Source organism: Podarcis pityusensis, assembly GCF_964106645.2.
Source record: "Podarcis pityusensis genome assembly, chromosome: 1".
Taxonomy (NCBI): Eukaryota; Metazoa; Chordata; class Lepidosauria; order Squamata; family Lacertidae; genus Podarcis; species Podarcis pityusensis.
In genome coordinates this window covers 127544214-127566103 of record NC_138028.1, presented here as the reverse complement: position 1 = coordinate 127566103, position 21890 = coordinate 127544214, and the positions used below count along the sequence as shown (strand labels likewise).

Genomic DNA, 21890 nt, shown 5'->3' with positions numbered 1-21890 from the left:
AAGTGTTAACCATGTAATGCAAGCAGTTGATAGAGCAGGGATCCCTCCCCCCCAGATCAACAAGGGTACTGTTGTTAAATCCCTTTATTTTTGTTTATACTGTTTTCATTTTAGTATCAAATGAACACTGACTGAAGAGTCACCTTTATTAACACCCTGTCTAGTCAAGTAATGGTTTGAAAACACTCAGTCACTCTTCAATAGCACATACATCCACTTCTGTTTTCCAGCACAACCAGAGTTGTTGATGGTCAAACAAAGATAGAAAATCATTTCAGGAAAAATCATACAGCCATTTATAAACAATCTTATAAGTTCCCATTCAGCCTCATTGAATGTTGCAGGTGTCCTTGTATCTATTTTACTGCAAGATTATACTTGACATCTATGTATTTGTTGGTGCAGAAGAGAAAATTTTAAGTTGTGACTTTTTCTTTATCATAAAATCAGTTTGTAATGTTAAAATAAATTCTTGTTGAAGTAACTTTGATTATTCATGTGCTGTTTACAAGATCTTTGTTATAGCCCCAACCATTGGCCAGCAAAGGAGCAGCTGCTTCAGTGCTTGTGCCCCTCTTCCTTCCCCATTCCCTTTTTCTTTTGGATTGTGTGTTTATTAGACTGTGACCCTGCTGGTAGGAACTATCTTATCTTATTAATATATGTACACTGCTTAAACAATTTTGGGCCTTTTTTATAAATTTAGTAAAATACAATATTCAAGTTGAATTTATTATTTAATAATTATAAAGTTTTCTCAACTAAGAAAAAATATTTTTTCCTATCCTGCATACACCTGAGTACAGTGGTGCCTCGCAAGACGAAATTAATCCGTTCCGCGAGTGTCTTCGTCTAGCGGTTTTTTCGTCTTGCGAAGCAACCCTATTAGCAGCTTAACGGATTAGCGCTATTAGCAGTTTAGCGGCTATTAAAGGCTTATCAGCTTAGCGGATTAGCTGCTAAAAGGCTATTAAAGGCTTAGCGGCTTAGATAAAGGGGGGGAAAAGCGGGAAAAAAATCTCAAGACTCGCAAGACATTTTCGTCTTGCGAAGCAAGCCCATAGGGAAATTCGTCCTGCGAAGCAACTCAAAAACGGAAAACCCTTTCGTCTAGCGGGTTTTCCGTCTTGCGAGGCATTCGTCTTGCGGGGCACCACTGTAGTATAAGTAATTCACACTACAATCCTATTTAGAAGCCAGCTGCATAGACTTCAGTGGGACTTGATCCCAGCCAGATAAGTGTGTATAAGATTATAGACTCACAATAAACTGGCAATTTATGTGTGATTGACTTACATGATTGTAGCTTTGTACGGGTGGTGGAAAAATACATACCGTATTTTTCCGTCTATAAGACGCCCCCGTGTATAAGATGCCTCCTATTTTTGGGGACTCCGATTTAAGAAAATGAGGGGAGATAGCCCCCATGTGTAAGATGCCCCCAAATTCTAGACATTATTTTTTAGGGAAAAAACTTAGTCTTATACACGGAAAAAATATGGTAAATAAATAAATGGAGAGCTGAGGGAAACAGTTGGAGGGGGCCGTCAAAGATCTTGTGTGACCTTCCCAGAGTTCGGTAAGGAGGGTGGAGGGCTTAAAAAGCTCTTTATGCACTGTGTTTCCCTACCGCAGAGTTTTTAAACTCTCCTCCACCTTGCTTACTGGGCACTGGGAAGGTCGCATAAGCTTCTTGAAGGCTGTGGGATGCTCCTGTGAACCTTCCAGAGGCCTTCGGCAACCTTCCCAGAGCTCAGCAAAAAAAGGATAGTCATGTGGGGGGTGGTTCCAGGGGTCCTTCTGACTGCAATTTTCCCTTTGCACATGACCCCCCCCCCCGAATATAACCCCTGTGTAGCTTGCGGGCCTCCTGTATCTGTGTTTGAGCAGCTTAAAGCAGAGCAACTGACAGGCAATTAACCTGTGCTTTTCTTTTCCACTTGGCTTCTCCGCTGTAGCAAGACAGTATATAGTTCACTCGCTATATATTTATAACATATACTCATCTGTATGTTGGGTAGGTTCTTACTATAAACTTAAACACAATTTTTGCGAAGTCTGCCCAACTGACTTCTATGAAATTTATTGACAAGCATGTTTAAAAAAACACTTACCACTACCCACTACCCCTGCAAACTGATGCATTAATTGACATTTGTAATAATGCACCCTGGATGGAAGGTGTGAAGTGGGTAATCCGTTTAAAATTACAGTACTAATACTAATAAATTTCTGATATAATCCATGAAATTAACCTTGTGTATTTGATCTTAACAATAGGTACTACAGCTTTTTTTTTTTTTTTGAAAATGAGAGATTTCTCATGCTGATCTTGTGCTGAACACCAGATTAGTATATTAAATACATGCATATTTAAAAGGCATTTCCCTGACAGATTGCTTAAAAATAGTTGGATGGCTTAGAATTTTAAGATAAACTTACTACTTTAAATATCTTTGTACACTTGATAGTATGGAAAAAAGGTTGGTCTCGCACTGGGGAAAATAATGTCTTAATACTGTTCAGCTACCATATTTTCTGCTCATTATATTTTCATGTTAATTGTACATTATTCTTACTCATATGAGTTCAGAGAAGTTTTAACATAGTAGTTTGGCCAGGGCCAGCATGTTGCTATATAATTTTAAGCTCTGAAGTTTTGTACGTGTGCTATAATTTTAAGTGATAGTGTGTGTTAACTCTGGTATCTGGGCATAGCTGTTTTCCAAAGGCTTGCAGCATTACTCCTGCACACAGTCATAGAAAGCAGTGCACAAGGGCTAGCAACAACTACTATTCACTCTATCACAATACTTTTGGTCAGTTATATTTTTTTTGTATGCATGAGGTTGAAATGTGTGTGCCATTCATGACTCTTAGCTTTGTCTCCTCCCCTCCCTTTGCATATTTTGTTTTCGTAATATATAAATATATTTATATATTTGAGAGCCAGTGTGGTGTAGTGGTTAAGAGCGGTAGTCTCATAATCTGGGGAACCAGGTTCGCGTCTCCGCTCCTCCACATGCAGCTGCTGGGTGACCTTGGGCCAGTCACACTTCTTTGAAGTCTCTCAGCCCCACTCACCTCACAGAGTGTTTGTTGTGGGGGAGGAAGGGAAAGGAGACTGTTAGCCGCTTTGAGACTCCTTAAAGGGAGTGAAAGGTGGGATATCAAATCCATTTTTTTAAAAAAATAATTCATAATATATTTATTGCATAAGCATGGTTGGCGGAGTTCTCTTTCAGCTCCAGACAAAAATCATTAGTGGCCTAAGTAGTAGATACTTCCTACTTACATCCCCAATGGAAACCCATGCTAAATATGTTGTTCATCCCAACAGCCGTTAACAGGGTGTTGTCTTTCCAAGACTGTAGCTTTTCAGCACCCTGTGTGAATTGTGTGAAATACTTGTAAGAAAAATGGTGAGGGAAAATGTTTATTTTTAACATTATCTGGCAGAGATCAACTTCTGGGCAAAGAGGGCTTGCCAAGTCGCAAACTGAGTAATAGAGACAATCTTACATTTTTACTATTAATTTTTTTAAGGCTTGAAATAAATTATTAATCTATACACTGTTTAGTGAAAATAAAATTGCTGTTTTAGCAAGCAGTTGCAATTCAACCCCCTCCCTTGCATGCCAGTCACATGCGTTTAGTGTTTCATCCTTATAAATAAATAGGTAATTTGACAGTAACCTGTAATGTTGTTACAATAAGAGTGGCATTGAAAAACATTATTTGTGGTGCATTTTGAGATTCTGGTTAAAAAAACCATACATCTGGCAAAGTGGACTCTAGTCCACAAAAGTTTATGCCGTAACAAAATTTGTTCTAATTTAGAGCTAAAGAGCAAGTTTTCCCTGGGAACAGAGCGGGGCAGGGGGAAAACCACCCGGATTGTCCCTAGCAAGCACGGGTCAAGTGGAAAACCACTCAGACCAGCACTTTCTAGGCATGGGATAAGTAGAAGTGTGGGTGAGCCCCAACCCTGCAATCCAAACCCCTGTGTGATGGATTGGGTGGCAATCAGCCTGTGGAAAGCCCCTAAATGGGGTGTTCTGGGGGAGAGTCTGAGCCAGTTCAGGGTCCACTGGATGCTCAGCAGGCCCCACTGCCATCACTAGATAGCACTAGGCTTGAAATAGGAGCATGCTCCACCCATGCCTTTTGCCCGGTTCTGTATTAGTGATGGGGCTATGGATGTGATTATTTGGCTCCTGATTTATTGACATGTATCTATAGAACACAGCTTATTAAAACATGCTTTCTGTTTTCAGCTTTGTATTCTTTAGGTGTAGACTTATAAGTGTGGTGTGTAAAGTAGACTTGTGATTGTCCTTTTGTACAGACTCTCCACCCCTCTCAATCCCCAGAAAACTGAATCATTGTGTGGGTCTAAAGGCCCATGTTCAGCAAAACAAGTAGAGTAGTATTTCGGACGTTTAAAAAATGCAAGTATTTAGCAGAAGACTTTCAAATGGTTCATAAATAGGCAGCTTGATTCAGTTTGTTTAATTTCTTAACAAGATGATTATAGAAGGAAAAGTCCCTATGCACTTTAAAAGTCATGTGACTTTGTGATGCCATATGATGTCAGTACACTGCAATGCCCGGCTTTCTAAAATTTGAGGGAGACCACCTCTGTAACTCTCATATGAAGATGGAGCATTTATTCATGCATTCTAAACAGCAGCATAAAATATTCCACAAGCCTTAAAATGGGACCACATGATTGCTTCTGGATAAGCAGTACAAAGCATCACCAAGGCAGGTATAGTGGTTTATAGAATCACATTTATTTTGCTTATGATACATTTTTAGGATACAAGTTTTAGGGTGGTCTTTTTGGGGTTTTTTGCTAATTCTTTCTGTAGGGAGTGACTGAAGGTAAGTGTGAAGAACTTGTTGCAACAACAAATGCAATATGTAACTTCTTTCACCCTGAAACTCCATTGTAGATAAGGAGTAGCTTCGCAATTGGGTTTGCAGGATTTTTGTGAATGACTGAAGAGAAGCCAAACAGTGCTTTCTTTATAAAGCTCAAATAGTTGACTTCGTCAATACTGGGCTATATGAATGATGGGAGGGAGGAGGAAAAAGCAAACTGAGATACTAGTTCTTAAATGTAGGTCTTGTAAGGACCAGCTGGAATGAAAAGAGTTCAAGAGAAGAGGAGCAAAAAGATCCTGGTCTCTCAGCACAGCTGATGGAGAGGCTCTGCAGTCCCATCTCTCCCTCTGCTATAGCCAGATAGAATGGCTGCTCATTCATATCTCCAGAATTCTTCTCCCCCTGCTTTTGTTATCACTCCAAGTATGTTGTTGATGGGATGCATTGCCCATCTCATCCATTCTCCATTGCATGGGAACATTTCTCATCAACTAAATGGTCATGATTTCAAATAAAATGCCTTGGATTTATTGTATTAACATCTGAGTTCAGATGCATATGAGCAAAAGGGGGAAAAAAAGTCCTTCGGGATTTTGGAGCAATGAAGTCTCCTCCTTTAGTATTTTCCTTCAACATATGCCTTACTGTTAGAAGTGATTACCTTGGCTCCTTGGAGGGTACGGTCTGTGTGTGTGTGTATGTATGTTTAATTTATATGTCATGAAGTTGTAGTTTGCAGAGGAGAAATGCATTTTAAAGAAGTACTTTTTTTGAATGGCAGCCAATTCAATTTGGAATATTGCTTATTACAATTAACCAGACAGATTCTGCTTGTTTCTCTGTCACTGAATCTTGCCCCTCCCAGAGTTGGAATTTTGGTGTTCTCTGTTTAAGCTAGATGCAGACCAGATCCATATGTGAGTTAGAGCAAAGATCCCCCTCTTTATACCAGAGCTTAACATTTTCCTTTCCACGGTCCATCCCCCAGGGGCATCCATATCCATCTCATACTTTACGAGCAATTTTCAACCATTATTTAGAAAAAGGTTGATTTCAATGATACATTTTAATGAAATTTACCATTTGTACTTCAAATGCTTGCGCGCTTCCCACAGGCATCTGGTGGACTATTGTGAGAACTGGATGCTTCAGTAGGTGGGTCATTGACTTGCTCTAGCAGGCCCCTTCTTATGTTCTTACATAGGTTCTGACCAAAAGTGCATATCAATTGCTACATGGAACCATTAAAATGTTTTTAGTTTAAAATTAAATGCACATTTTAACAATAGTTTTTGTTTCATTCATTAATTAAATATATATATTTTACCCTGCCATTTTGAAAAAAAGAATGTTTTTGAGGTGGCTTAAAAATAGTAAAAGTAAATAGTAACAGAGTAATCCTAACTGGGGCCAGTGACAATCATAGCAGTGGAATCATCACTGCATCCAGATCCTTGTCCACCTCCTGCCAGTAGAGCAGAACTTAGAGGGGATGGTTTTATGCCAATTTTTGTGGTGCCAGCTCCAGGATGGGCACAGCTGAAGCCCTTGTGGGGATCCACAAGGCTTCAGAGCTGACAGATCCAAAGCCTCTGGCACCCTGTCCCCAAATAACCGATTATGGGGCTTTGCGTAGGTTATTGTTGGTGGGAGGACTACCAACAGTAGCTTGCCGCCCACTTGTGTAGAGGTTAGACTTTCACCTCAGTGGACTGCACCCCCCCCCACCAGTGGAGGCTGGTAAGGAGGCAACTGTGCAGCTTTCTACCCTTCCTCCACTGTCTCTGACAGCCAGTGTGGTGTAGTGGTTAGGAGCGGTAGACTCGTAATCTGGGGAACCGGGTTCGTGTCTCCGTTCCTCCACATGCAGCTGCTGGGTGACCTTGGGCTAGTCACACTTCTTTGAAGTCTCTCAGCCCCACTCACCTCATAGAGTGTTTGTTGTGGGAGAGGAAGGGAAAGGAGAATGTTAGCCGCTTTGAGACTCCTTCGGGTAGTGATAAAGCAGGATATCAAATCCAAACTCTTCTTCTTCTTCTCTAGCATCAATATTAGCGGATTAGGATTTCAGCCAAAAGCATCCAATAAACTACAGCAAAACAAAACACCAGGAAGGCATTAAAAAGTGCAACAAGGCATTTAAACTTGGAGCATACAATTTAAAAGAGATAAAATCAATTGGCTAAACCTCAGATTCTAAAATGGCAACCAATAAAAGAAAGATGCATTACGAATTTTCAAAACCAGGTTGAATAATATAATTTATATTTGCATGAACTCAGGAGTAGGAAATGGGTGTATGGAACAATATGGAGACTTCCAAAGATGGGGTGCCACTATGGAGAAGGCTTGCTTTACTGTCATTGCCTGGCTAACCTCCCCACAGGTAGTGGTGCCTTGCATAATGGGTGGGGTCTTATTGGAAAAGGGGATCCTTGAGGTGTCCTGGTTTCAAACTGTGTACAGCTTTATAGCCAAATACCAACATTTTGAATTGTGCCCAGAAATGCATGGGAAACCTGTGTGATTCTTTTAAAAGTGGTGAGATTGTTCCATGTAACCCAAGTCTCAAAATAGAGTCTGAAATATCAATTGTGTTGCCTCTATATCTGGGCCAATATTTTGACTGTTCTTTGGGAGAAAACCTTTGAAATTAAATAACTGCTCCTAAAATAATCAGCTTCAGAAAGCTTTATTTAATTCTTGGACTAATTGTGTTCTCTTCATAGAGTTTTTATTAATTCAGTCTAGTTACTTAGATTAGATTAATTTAATATAATCTCTGAGTTAGGGCTCTGTCATAATATTTCCCAAATGTGAAGCGGCATCTATTACATGAGACTAATCTACATGCAACAAAACGCAAAACTTCTATATAAAGTTACACAGCACTGAACTGAGACTGATAGTATATATTATTATACATTGGTTGAAGGGGATGGAGGAAAATAATACAATCTTATATACATGCCTACTCAGGAGTAAGCACCATTGAGTTTACTATTAGCTAAATGCATATTTGATTGCAACCTAAGTCATATATCAGATAAAAGCAGCAATGTTAAGCACTTCACATTCCCATTCCTATGTGGAGATTACAAGAATTGAGTGCAAGACCTTCTGTATGATCTGTGGTCCTAGGTGTTATATATGTTCACAGAATATTAACATGAGCAGGCTACTCTGTTCTCTTCAGCTTTGTGTTACTGTCAAATGAGCATTTTCTTTAAATAAGGGAAATAGAGCTATGTGGGAACCATATGCAAACCAGAACTCAGCTTTCTTACTGCTTCAGAACTAGTTTTACCACAGCAGAACTGTGTTGGGTTTCTCGGCGGGCTGTTCATTCAGCTCATGGATCAATTTGTGTGGGATTGTGGGAATAGTTCACTCTGTTAATGACATGGAGATGTTGCAGCCTGCATAGCTAAGCCAATTTTTCTGTAGCTTTCTTCTTGGTACCTAGGGGTAACAGCTATATTAGGAGATTTATTTGAAGTGGAAAGTCAATGAGACCACAATCGGACTATAACTCAGAACTTACAACAGGATCTCTCTTGCATGGACTGACAAAGTTGTCTAGGAGAAGAAGGCTTTGGTTCTGCTCAAGTCTCATTGTTTACAATAGGAAGGGAGGAGGTGTCAAAAGAGAATCACATGGCTATGCATGCACACAGCCCTCTGCGCTATTACAATCATGATAAACATGATTTATCTTAAAATTTGCTGCTTTGATTATGACCCGCAAATGCGTCTGTAATACGCCCCTTTAGCACATGAGCTGCCTGCTGGCCTGTATCTATGTGTGTCATTATTTAAATTGTGATCCATTAATAAAAGAGAAAATACAGAGAAGGAAACTATTTTGTAGTAGCACTGACCTGTTTGAGCAATATGGCAAGCCCTTTGCTTATTGTTTGTATTTAAATCTCTTCTGAAGTTTATAACATGATAACTTATCATGCCGACATATCTTGTCACAAGCAATCTTTAGCCAATTTGGCAGCAGTTCTATCTTTTATTGAAATTTGGATCAGAAGTGAACTCCAATAGAATTTTTCTAGAAGACAAAAAACAAATGTTAAGTTTGGGATGCTTAACCAAGTGAAGGGCCTAGTTTAGGCCTATTGATTCATAATAAAACTGATAGTTCTAGTGGAGAATGACATGTTTTTAATTCTTAGAATTTAAGTTCTACTCAATAACATTGAGCCTATATATAAGTGTATACTTTAGAACAGCGATTTAGTGATTGGAAGAGAACCAAAGTTCCCAGTCCAACAAAGCTAAAAGTATCCAGGAAATGAATGCTAAATACTTATCCTGTAACTGAAGGTCACCCTTCTGTTCTGTTCATAAATTGAAGCCTCCGAGTCAAGCACATTGGTTAAAGTGTAATTCACTATGTGTGGTTTTCCAGGTGATTTGTAGGTGCATATGTCACTGTTATCACATTGTTTATTCCTGTTTGTCCACTGAATTATTTATTACAGTAGACCTGAGGCTTATGTGGTGAATGTGGGGTGGGGATGGCTCCTTTTGTATTGACATTAACATAGTACTTTGCAGGACAATAAACATAATCATAAATCAATGCGTTGGTGAGCATAATGCTTTCCTTGGAGAGATATTATGAAGTTTAATTAATTAATGTTGGTAAAGTGTTTTGAGATCCTCTGTTCCAAAGCAGTTTGGAACAGCAAAGCTGTGTTGAAGTAAAACCCTGCCATCTATTCTTACCTTATCATCAGGGCCAGCCCTATGATAAGGCAGAGTGAGGTAGCTGCCTCTGGTGGCATATGCTGAGGTGCAGAGAGGGGACAGAGTGATGAGTGCCATGTAGCCTGCCTGGTACCTCCTATGGTAGCCTGCTGCTCTAAAGTACAGTAGAAGATACTGCGCTACTTTCACCAGTATTGCAGTAAGATTCAACTACCAGTGAAATTGGCTTCTGTGCGTGCTGGGGGAGGCCGCCGTCTTGTCCTTTGCCTCAGGCAGCAAAATATATTGAGCTGGCCCTGCTTATCATGCAGACAGTGCCATATGCAGAATTATACAAGTGCAGATACTTTGTAGCGTTCATTCAGTTGCTACACAAGTGCTAAACTGTATCGGGTGCCTTGCTGAGAACTAGTGGCACTTTAAAGTGCAGCGAGAACCTTTGTAGTGTAGGTGAAGGGAGTTGATACTAACCCTTGCTTTCTTGATCAGCAGCACCTGAGCCTAGGTAGTATACATTTATTATTTGCTATGCATTTTATAGTATGTAATCAACCCTTCTAGAACTGTGAGTACTTTAACTGATATAATGAACCTTAGTTAGTTTTTGTACCATTTGGTGTAGTACTGCCATGTAGTGTCTGCTGGTTATGTTGTTGACATGTGATTCTATTAGAATCAGAGGTGCCATCTTGCACCTAAGATTGGGGGGCCCTGGCATGTGACGTTGCATCATTGGGAGGAGGCTGAGCATGGAGCGCAGCGTGGAGTGGCTTCCTCTCTCATGCTCAGGAGAAGCTGGCATAAGAGTATTATCTTAAAAGATGTCAAAATAAAACCTTACAAAGGAGATCAACTACAGAGTATCCTTTCTACATTATTTATAGAAGCAACAACACCTTTTGGGGTGTTCAGGTTATTACAGAAAGCATAATCTTCTTTTGTAGCGTATCTAGAGCCATGTAATTGAATGCTGCACTTATTGAACCACATTTATGTTATTTATTTATTTATGAATTCCATTTTACAGCAAACACATTCAAAAGTTAGTTCCCCAAAGAGAATTTAATATTAATCTTAAGAACTTTCACATGTATGGTACTTTTGCAAGGGAAACACAACAACATAATCAATGGGAACACTTAAAATGAAGTGTACTACTATGACTTAAGCAAAAGTTTAAAACAGAGTAGTCTAGCCTAAACTTGTACAACAGCAGGATACAATCTGCTTATCTTTCAAATTTGAAATGGCAAGATACGCTAAAATATCACTTGTATATTCTTCTGCTAAGATAAAGTCTTAGAATGAAGACATGCGATCATCTGCTATTTTATGAGAATCATTTGCAGTAATGAGTGGCCTGTGCTGATTAAGAAGTATTTGAAATTCATTGATAAACTTGTATCTGTTGCTTGAGTATGCTGATACTACTATTCTAATTTCAGACCTTTTCTTAATATAGGTCATGAAAGCAGGTATTTGATTTGTATTTATTTAATTAAAATATTTGTACCCTGATTTTCAATAAGAAACCTCAGAGGCAGCTAGCCACAAAATTTGAAAAACAATGTGTAAGCAAAATATATCCAGAATGGAGAATCACAGTATACTGTTCATTAATCAGATCTACAGAGAATGGCAGAAAATGAATTCGATCAAAAGGCTTGCAAAACAGAAAGGTATTTACAGCATGCTAGAATCTCAGTAAAGATGAGGCAAATCAGGTCTCATGAGGAAGGGAGCTACACAATCTGGGTATCTCAACTGAAACAGCGTATAGCAGACTGGCTGAAAACCAGCTTTCAGGCTAGCTTTTTCGTAATTCTTACAGGTTAGTTATGCATTTGGACCAAAATATGCAAGCACGCACACACACCGTATCACATGTAGTGATAGGAGTAAAGTTTGAATGAAAGGAGTTTGGAATATGAACACCTCAAGGTGAAACGGCCTCTCTCCATTGCAAGTTGTGCCTGGTGACTTGGAGTTCGTCTTCCTTGCAATGGAATTTGCTGCTGTTCTTGCCAGTTCCTTGCCCACTCCAAAAGTACTAAAAAGTCTTACAATGGAGAGGTGGAGGGGTTCCCTAGTAAGAAGAAGGGCTTATTAGGTATGGGCAAAGCCTTCACAGCTCTCTGCTTAACTGGAGATCCCCATGTTCAAGAACATGATTTCCTGCCAGAGAGCATGGATTTGTACTTTCCTTAGCCTTCCAGGGCCAAGTAAACTATTGTCCCATGATACAGGAAACCTATGATGAGTGGTTTTAGAAGCATCACTTCTAGTAAAGAAGAGGACTAGCAAGTCCTTTTCTGACTCGAGCAGGTGAGGCCTCCTGTTGATGACTGCCTCTTTCATTTCAAAAGCAAGGTTTTTTTGTGCCTGAAAAGGTTATAGGGTGGAGGGAAAAACATTCCTAACTCTCATATTTTTTCTCGCTCTTCTTGTGAGCCCTTGAAAGGTCTGTCAAATACCTAAAAAGATATGCAAGTAAAGCCTGTAAACCAGAACTGAAAATCAGTGAGCTAATCACTAATCACATAGCACTGGCTGAAGGAATAGTATGCATTTTCAGTACTGTAACAAAGAGAGAGGACTTGGAGCAGGTGTTAATGCGCAAAAAGCACTGAGCGTTATGGTAACACCTGTGTTTCTGTACTGTTAGCCAATACAATTTCTTCTTCATTTGTAAGGAAGAAAAGGAAAAGCACTGGTAGCAACAGAAACTAGCATTATGTTTTCTGCATTGCTTTTGTGCTAATTTCAAAAAAACAGCTCTTAGTTCTGAAACTTTCACTGCTTGTTTCTCCCCCAGTGTTGTTGCTTTAAACTTTATGGATAATATTGCCACAGAAATTCCTTTTATTGACTTAAGAGAAAAGCCTATTGAGTCATATAAGCACAGAGGCTCTGCATATTATTCTCCACATAATAATAATAATACACTATGTATTTTAAATATAGGAAGTCAGGTGTCTTCCAGCACTACACAGTTTTATGATTCTTTGTAGAACTTCTTAAAATATTGTGTTGCTTACTGTAGCAAACTAGCAAACATAAAAAGTAAAATAGCTTGAATAATTAGGAAGTCAGTTAGTTGACATATATAATGTAACAAGTGCATAGATATGTTCTATCTCATTTTAAATGTAGTGCACACTTTTATTACAGAATATGTTATTGTTTCTTCTGTCCTGTTAAAAGTCAAGATCAAACCTATATTTTACCCAGTAAAGTATAGGGATTATTTCAAGCTGAACTTTATAATTCCAATAAGAAATTGAAACCTTCAATTTATCTATGCACATGTCCTATCCCATTTATTAATTTGGTTGTATAGGCTATGTCCCATATTCTTTTTTAAAAAATATTTTTGATGAAAAGTTTTCAAAATAAAGTACAATACTGTAAAAGACAAACTAATATGGAGAAAATAAATAAGAAGCAAGAAGAAAATAAAAAGAAGTAATAAAATAAATACAAGGTCCTCTATCACAATTATATCTTAACTCTTATTCCCCACACAGAAGAGTGAACCCTCCCAGCTCTTAACTGGGAGCTTCCCCCTCTTTCCCCAGCATCCCATTCTGGAGATCCTCTCTTCCCTGCTCCTTATGCAGGGCCCTTCATCTACTATGCTTCATATTCTTGTTGGCCATGCACCAGTTGAGGGTGGCTACATCTTTAAAAGATCTTTACTAGGTAAAGATATCCAAGTGTGTTGCTAAGGGATCGTTAGATAGGTGTCAGACAATACCATAATTTCTTGATCTTTGGTCAGGTCCATTTCCCTCCCCCCCCCAACATTCATCTTTATTAAAATATATTCATCTTGCTTGATTATTACCTACTAGAATAAGAAAGTACTCTGTAATCTACGCTTAGGATAATATTTTATTCTTTTGCTAATTATGCTATTTTAAATGTGCATTTTATATTTGACTTTCTTTAGTAATGTTTTCTTTTGAAATCTTTAAGATGATTTTTTTGGTTAACTTTGCTGCACTAAATGTGCATTCCGTAGCTGACCTCTTTAGTAATGCTTTATTTTCAAATCTTTAAGATAATATTTTAGCTCCCTGCTAATTATGTTGCTTTGAACATATACTTCGTATTTTACTTTCTTCAGTAAAGTTTTATTCTGGGTTGTTTTATTTGATGTTTCAGTGTAGGTTGTGAACCACGTTGAGATGTTTTTTCTTAAAAATTTAAAGCAGTATAGGAATGAAATGAATGATGATAATAATAATAATAATAATAATAATAGTATACACCCTTAGCAGTCATAAATGAAGCATATACACATATTACATTATTACAGTTGTGTTTTATGTATTTCTTACTGCCCTAACAAGATACAAAGGACTTTCTTCCATAGTCATGTTGAGTTATGAAAATGCTATAGTTGTCTGTAGTCCAGACCTTTAACATGTACAGAACAGACCACATGTCCATACTCACCAAGATGGCTTTCTGTTTTGCTTGGCAGATCTTCCTCAGTCTCATAGTGTAAACAATGTACCATATTTTTCGCCCTATAGGACGCACTTTTTCCCCTCCAAAAATGAAGGGGAAATCTGTGTGCGTCCTATGGGGCGAATACAGGCTTTCGCTGAAGCTTGGAGAGCGAGAGGGGTCGGTGCGCACCGACCCCTCTCACTCTCCAGGCTTCAGGAAGCTATCAGCAAGCCTGGGGAGCCTGCGGGAGTTCCCGCAGGGCTCCCCAGGCTGTGGATAGCAGCCTGCCGCCCGGCGCACAGGGCGTCCTGAAGCAGAGCACCCCTCGTGCCGGGCAGACATCGGCCAGCCCCACAAGCTCGGGGGACAGCGGGGAGGCGCAGCGCTGCCATCCCGCTGTTCCCCGACCTGGTTTTGGGGGGGAAATAAAGGGGAAAAAATTCCTTTATTTCCCCTCCCAAAAACTAGGTGCGTCCTATGGGACGGAGCGTCCTATGGGACGAAAAATACGGTACTTGGGAAAATTAGGTATGAAAACTCTGGAGGGTTCTCAGTGACAAGGGTTTAATAGAAGTAGAAAGGGCTCTTGTATCACTTTTTTTTGGTCCTCAAAGTAGGTCAATATGGAACATTTGCAAGTGGCACTGTGCTGTCTGTTTTTTGGGTGGTGGGTAGGAACAGAAGCTAAAAGCCAGTTTGAGGATTCTTTCACCTGTACGTGAATAAGTTCTGTGCTAGGAAATGATGCCCTTTAAGAAAAGCAGGCTTTATGTTGGCAAATGGAATATGGTATAAAGAGCCAGCTCAGAAGACATACGGTATTGTGAATGAGTTTTGTGTGTTATTGTGCAGGATCAGAGTCTAGGCACTATTTATACTATAGCATATTCAGCACCAGATTGTGAAACCTTAGTACTGGAACAGTGGCATGATTTTAATGTTTTGTTCTCTTTATGCCTGTTTTAAACACTTTATGTCAAGCAAGAGATACTTGTTTTTCTTCTCCTTGGCAGTCCTTCCAGGAGTGTTTTGACCCTCGAATACCAAGGAGTTTATTCCAAAGCATTTTGTTATGAGGTGTCTGTTAATTTAGCCTTCTGTGTCAATGGAATGTACTGAACTAAATCCCAGTTTTGTTCTTCTTAATTTTGTTGTTTCTGAAATGTCATAATTAGCAACCTTTTGTTCCAGTTTTATACAGGAGCGAGTAAAAACATTCCTGAACTATTAACATTTTACTGATCTCTCCCCAGAATCTTAGTGCTGGCCATCACAACTGGGATGCTTTCAGTTTTTTTCTGGTTGTGAGGCAGATTGACTGCTATCGGGTTGAATAAGGAGGGCTACTGCTCCCTGCTTGCACTGGTCTGTCTCTGATTAACAGAGGCATGAAGCAGAATTGGTACTGGAGCAGCAGGGACCAGTACTCGAGTTTGTAGATGTTTCTGATGGCATTGTTATACACACATTTTTCTTTTTTTCTTTTACCCACTTAAGTCTAGAGAATCTAACATGTCTAGAGTGATATCCCGATTTCTTGAAGAGGAAAAATTAGGATATCACTTTAGACACGTTAGACTCTCCAGACCTAAGTGGGTAAGCGAGATGTGTGGAGTAAGGTCTGTAACTAATTGGAAGAAGGAAACTTCTATGGACAGGCTCATGGATAACACACTGTTATGTGTATGAGCTAGAACTAGCGTAATCAAAATCTTGGGCTCATGTATTTTCCCTTCCCTCTTTGTCCCACATGGCTGGGGAAGAAAGATGTCTGTAGCATTTACTTTCAGTTTCGAAGTATCCTGGCTTAGCATTGCATTCGAACTAGAGACTGTGGTTTAACATAAACTTAGGCCAGTTTCTAAACAAGCCATCTACAAACCATGGCTTTTGAAATTTGCTTGTTTAACTAGCCAGATTTTGTTTGAAACTTTAATCTTTGGTTTGTTTATAATGACAGGCCAGGATACTTTGAAAATGGAAGTGAACATTGCAGGGATCTATGGATCTACACATGAAGAGTGGTATAGAGATTAACTAACTAGCTAACTAATTAACTAAATTTCTCTTGACCAGGCAGGAGAGGGGGAAGCTGGTGCCCGAGCCCAGGGCTTCACTCTGGCTTGCTCTAGCTCATGCATAGTTAGCATTATATGCAAACTAGCCCAATATAGTAGTAAGCCTCAACTCCCTGAACAAATAATTGGATGACTAGGTAAACTGCAAATATACATTCATTTGTGTGTTCCATTCTTTCATTTCAGGTATAATCAAACTCGGGAAGTGGAATCCTCTTCCGCTCAGTTATGTAACAGATACACCTGATGCTACAGTTGCTGACATGTTACAAGATGTCTATCATGTTGTGACATTGAAAATTCAATTACAAAGGTGGGTATTTCTGAGCATCTGCCCTCCTCTGAGCTGCTCTGCCGATCACAGCATTACTACTGAGATTAGCACATCCTGTCTTCATTAATTTCTGGGCTTTTGTTGAAATGCAAAACAAAATGCAGGAAGAGTGGCTCACCTGGCAGCTCTTCCTGGCCAATATTCTAACTGTTTTGATATGATATTTGAGTACAGACAAGCTCAGTCAATCATTTAAAGAGCTTTTCCTCTAAGCAGTTCCCAGTTTAGTAGTTCCTCCAGGCCTGATCAAATACTTAGCACATTATATCAATCAAATAAATCCTTTTTTATGTTTCTTGGACTTATTCAGAAATTCAGAGCTAGAATTTGGACTGTAAAACTTGAGTAATGTTGCCTTTTGCTGAAAGCACAATGGCAGAGAGCTAGTTTCAATCAGAGGTAGGGAATGTGATAAGTAATTGTTCCAAGTTCAGGCTACAGTCCTGCATTCAGTTATCTTTGCTCAATCCTATTCAGTTCAGAATGTAGCTGGAGGAAATAGCTACACCATGGGAGGGAATGCTCACATTAAAAACCTGAAAGACACAAGCATGGGATTCTAACTTGTGTCTTGCGTCACAGAGCTTTATAGCTCTTGCATGTAAAGAGCAGCGATCCTTGCAGGTGATGTTTTCCATCTGTTTTAGTCTTCTGTTCTCTGTTTTCACAGTTGTTCAAAGCTGGAAGACTTGCCAGCAGAGCAGTGGAACCATGCCACAGTCCGCAATGCCTTAAAGGAGTTGCTCAAAGAGATGAATCAGAGCACGTTAGCCAAAGAATGCCCTCTCTCTCAGGTCAGTGCTTCTATCAGTGGCAGAGGTACTCATCTTTATGAAATCCTAAATTTGGATCACAACACACACAGATACATTTCGGGGGGGGGGGGATATTGCATCCTAAAAAAAAGAGGAAACCCTAAGTTGTAGGGATTGTAAGGACAGGACCATAGGCAGGTGTGGTGTTGGAGTGAAAAGAGTATAAGCCGGAAGATAATTGCTCTCATCACTGTTATTTGGACTCCATCCCATGTTTGGATTTGAAGCATGTGTTGCCTGTTTTGCCTTTAACCTTTCTTCCTGCTTGTTGTGTTCTTAACCTCATCCCATGCAGCCAGCATGTGCCTAGCTATCTTTGATATTGACATTATGATCTAAGATATAGGATATAAAATTTCAAACAGGGAGGTATTTCCTCTAAACATTAAAAAACACAAATAAAATGTGTAAGTTAGCATTGTCAGTGTTTATAAATTAAAATCAAATCACAAATATATTGTCACTCATACACTATGCACTGATTCACCAAGATTAAAAACATTCCAGTTTGCATTGTAAACAATGTATATGTGGCAATACTTGTAGACAGGATTAGTAAAATAGAGGCTTTTGTGATTTTGCGGCTAACCAAAGGGGGAGGGAAAGGGAAAGGCAGTAGGGTACAAATGCACTGGAAGGAGCACCAGATTGGCTTCCCAAGCTCATTTGCCTTGTCCTACTAGGACTAATTTCAGATCTTGGAAACAAAGTTGGGTCAAGCAAAGGCTACATTCTAACAGGCAAGATCAGGCAAATCCGAAGGTCAAAGTTCACAAGACAAACAAGCAAGGTGGGTAGCACACTAGATAAGTGAGTAGAGCCCAGGCTGGAAGTTAGACAAAGCAGGGCTGAATGTGGCTTCTGTGTATAGCAAACCCCGACTGAACCTCAAATAGGACTGTGGTTCCACTGAGCAGCTAAGCTGATAAGCAGATCTAGTCTATTTTAGAAATGGTGGGTTCTGTGGCATAGAGGAGGGCATGTTTCTACTATGATCTCCAACCTGGAGTCCTTGCATTCTGAGGATAGCATTGTGGCAGCCTTAGAAAGGCACTGGTGTCATAGGGTCCTCTAATGTTGTAACCCCATATCAGGTGGAGATGTCAAAGGCTGGTTCTGAGGACAAATTACTTCCTGGTCCAACATGTCCTCAGTATCCATGAGGATTAAGGGCCAGGGCCCTGAGTCATGATACAAGGTATGACACGATCCACTTAGCCTCTCTGTTGTGGAATTCAGTGTTGTGTTTATGAGAATCACCTTTTTGTTCACTGTTGAATCTGAATTCTTTAACAATGCAGAATGAAACACAGTTCCCAGATGTTTTCTCCACAGACATGGTAGATCAGCTGCATATTGTATCAGTCAGTTCAGCACAAAACAGAGTAAACAAGTAAAGTAGTGTAGATTGGCCCTGTCCCATCCTGTGGAACTAAGCATACTCTGTGAAGGATTAATATATGTAACAATGGCACTGATGAAGGCACTCTTTCTGTTTTACAATGTTAGTTTCCCCTTCCCACTTCTTTGTTGTGACTCATGTAGTGCAAAAATTGTTTTAGATAAGCTGTCTGTTGCCATCATTTGACTCTGCCTCTAACACAATCCCTTCTCCCAAATCAGTTTTAAGAAAATATTGTGCCAAATGTGAAATGTCATTACAACCCCCTTGTGATTAATATATTATTGACAGCAGCAAATTACAGAGCTGTCTCCTAGGAGTGAAACTGCAGAGTAAATGCTGCTGTTTATTAATGTGCTCACAATGCATCAAGTATTCCTCTGTAGAGAAGTGAAAGGAGGCAGCACAGGGAGTCCCTTTCCCACTGGTGACAGTTTTCTATCTCTTGTTCTAGTGCATGAGCTTTACTTCCAGTTCAGATGGGGATTCAGATTACCATTAAAGGAAAAAAATGTGAACTCTTGATTTGCGTTTTAAAGAAACCCTCTCCATTAGATGTATTTTGTATCTGTAGCTTGGTAGCTCTTAGTATTAGGCTGTTAATAGAACCACAGGAAATCACCTTAACCAAGGATGGAATTGTATTATCCAGCCATGTCCTGCTTACTAAAAACTGTGTAAATTACTTCAAACTTGTTCACGTGGTTTGCTTTCCTCCAAAGAGTTATTTCTTTTGAAGAGCAGGGTATAAATACCTAACTACATTTTAAACAATTAAAAAATAAATAAAGCTTGCAGCTTTTGTTCTAAGGAACTCTGGCTGAGGATTCAACTAGATGTAATGGCTGATTTTTAACTCCAATGACTGCCTTGTTCATGTATAAAGGGGAAGGTGTGTATGTACAGTAGGTATAGTTTTAACAGCAATAGGGGTGTGTGCCTTAATTTCTTATGGTTCATCAGCCAAACTCATATTTTGCCCATCCTGGTAAATGAGCGAGATTGTGATGCCTATGGTGATGGAGCAGAAGGAAGTGGGGATGGAAAACATTCAGCTGCCACCACCCACATGTGGATTTGCATGATAAAATCATATATATGTAGATATGTATACAAAGTCAGCTTCGTGTCTTGTTGACACTAAGATCAGGCTATATATTACAAATTTGCCACTATTATAGTAGGTAGTGGCTTGGAAATTACATAATGTGTGGGACTGGCTAAGAGCTTTGAAGCAGCTTACTGATAAATACTGATTCAGTTAATTAATAGTCAGATGCCATATCTGTGATCTCTGGAACCTAGGGCAAGCCTTACCACAAGATAATGTGAAACAAAGCAATTATTGAGATGAGACATCATTTTTCTCCCTCCAATTTTCATTTTAATATCACCAAAGTAGCATGCCTAAAGGGAGTAGGGTGTTCTTTTTCTAACTTTTGCTTCAGGTGTGAACATTTCTTACATGATAATGGCAGAACCCCAACTTTCATCACTTTGTGAGGGGGATAAAACATCCACAGCCTTGATTCAGATGATATAACCATGATTTAGAATGACTGTGAAAAAGCCACAGTGAGTTTTTCCAGTCCTACTTATCTCTACGTTATGTGTGAGAGGATGGGGGATAAAGCTTCTGCTTTCACTTTAGAACAAGCTACAGTTTTATGTTACATTCATAACTTGTAGAAGCATAGTTTTCTTTAGCTACAGGTAACTCATTACAATGTCAGACCACAGTATGACACGACATCTTTTAACTAACTAGTTGAAACAAATCACAGTTCCCTGAGTTTTCACTTAATGGAGAATTGTGATTTGTCAGTGTAGCTACAGGCTTCATCTAGTTCATGTGTGATCAGCTCAACTGAACCATAGTATCCACAAGTTACTATCTGAACTCCTGAGCTTTGAACACTTAGACCTGCTACTTCTCTGGCATTTCAGTTCCAGTGTAGAGTTCTCCCAAAATCCTCTAATAGAAGAAGCTTGAACCTGTCTCCAGCTTTGTATCTACATGGCTTTGTGGCGAAACAAGCCACTGAGCGGCATCTCTCCTCTCTTGTCTAATCTTATTTCTTTTAAAACATCAAGCTAAATTCACTAGTCTTAATATATTGTGCTTTTGTGTTAATGTTTTTCAAGTTCTGCTATTGCAGCAACTGCACACGTTGGGTCTCCTTATTACTTGTCCTAGAAGCTTATCAAGGCTTCTCTGTAAATAATAACAATAACTATTGCCCTCTAAATACTGTTGGAAACAAGTTACAGCTATTTAATTTCAGCTCTGCTAAGTATATACAAATGATACAAAGATTCTGTCCTGAAATGGTACTAGAGTGGTTTAACCCTCTGGCCAGGGAACTCTGGGAACTGTAGCTCTCTGAGGTGAATAGGGGTTTCCTAAAACTCTCAGCACCCTTACAAGCTACACTTTGCAGCAGTCTCTGGGGGAAGCTATGATGCTGCTTTAAATGTATAGCACACTCACTCCCACTCCCATACATAGAAGCACCACCTCTCTTTGGGTGTGTGTTACACTAGATGACCTGCTAGATAAACCTAAGGGTGTGCCTATGACTAACAATGTTGTCTGCATGTTGGGAATATGTCCATGCTAAGAATGGTTTCATTTTAAGAGCTGGAGAAGAGATTAGCAGGGCTGGTCCCCGTTCTGTGGCTGTGGAAGTGCTGCCTGGGAGGTGGAGTTGGTGGTGGCAGTGCTAAAGATGCCTTTATGAAGATTAGAGGGTAAGCAGGGGAAAGTGTTTGCAGCTGAGCTGAATCAAAAATTTCAGAGACAACTGCGACATTTAAAGTAATGAATTAACATCTGCTCACATACGACACTCTCTGAGAGGCCAAAAACTTCCTGAGGGTGCTGTTGTGGCTAGTCTGAAAATTTCAAACTGGATATTTTACTGGAACATCCTCCCTGGGGTCAGGATGATCTGGATTGGAACCTTGAGTTTAAATATCCCAGTTTCCCAAGCTGTTTTCCCCAAATCTATTTATCTTCAATGGTGAAAAAAACTACAGATCCATAGGACTGAGAATCCCCATATAGTATAATGTTGAATATATCGGATTTCTTGCTTTGATAATCCTTTTGAATATGGTTCTTACTTTTGTACTGTAGATCACAATTATTCCAGAATCTTGACTTTGGAAATTAGGGACAGTTAATAAGG

General features: G+C 39.5%; 2 protein-coding genes across 3 annotated transcripts in view; both read left to right on the top strand.

The window, feature by feature from the left end:
- Positions 1-21890, top strand: part of FTCDNL1 (formiminotransferase cyclodeaminase N-terminal like) — a 454166-nt gene that overhangs the window by 204433 nt on the left and 227843 nt on the right. The gene's annotated exons all lie outside the window — the stretch shown is intronic.
- The window catches only part of SATB2 (SATB homeobox 2), a 122558-nt gene that overhangs the window by 33465 nt on the left and 67203 nt on the right, over positions 1-21890 (top strand). For both annotated transcript variants that reach the window (XM_081016779.1, XM_081016778.1), the window contains exons 4-5: positions 16335-16461; positions 17153-17276. In XM_081016779.1, the coding sequence (XP_080872905.1) occupies positions 16335-16461; positions 17153-17276 (251 nt within the window). The remainder of the gene's footprint in view (positions 1-16334; positions 16462-17152; positions 17277-21890) is intronic.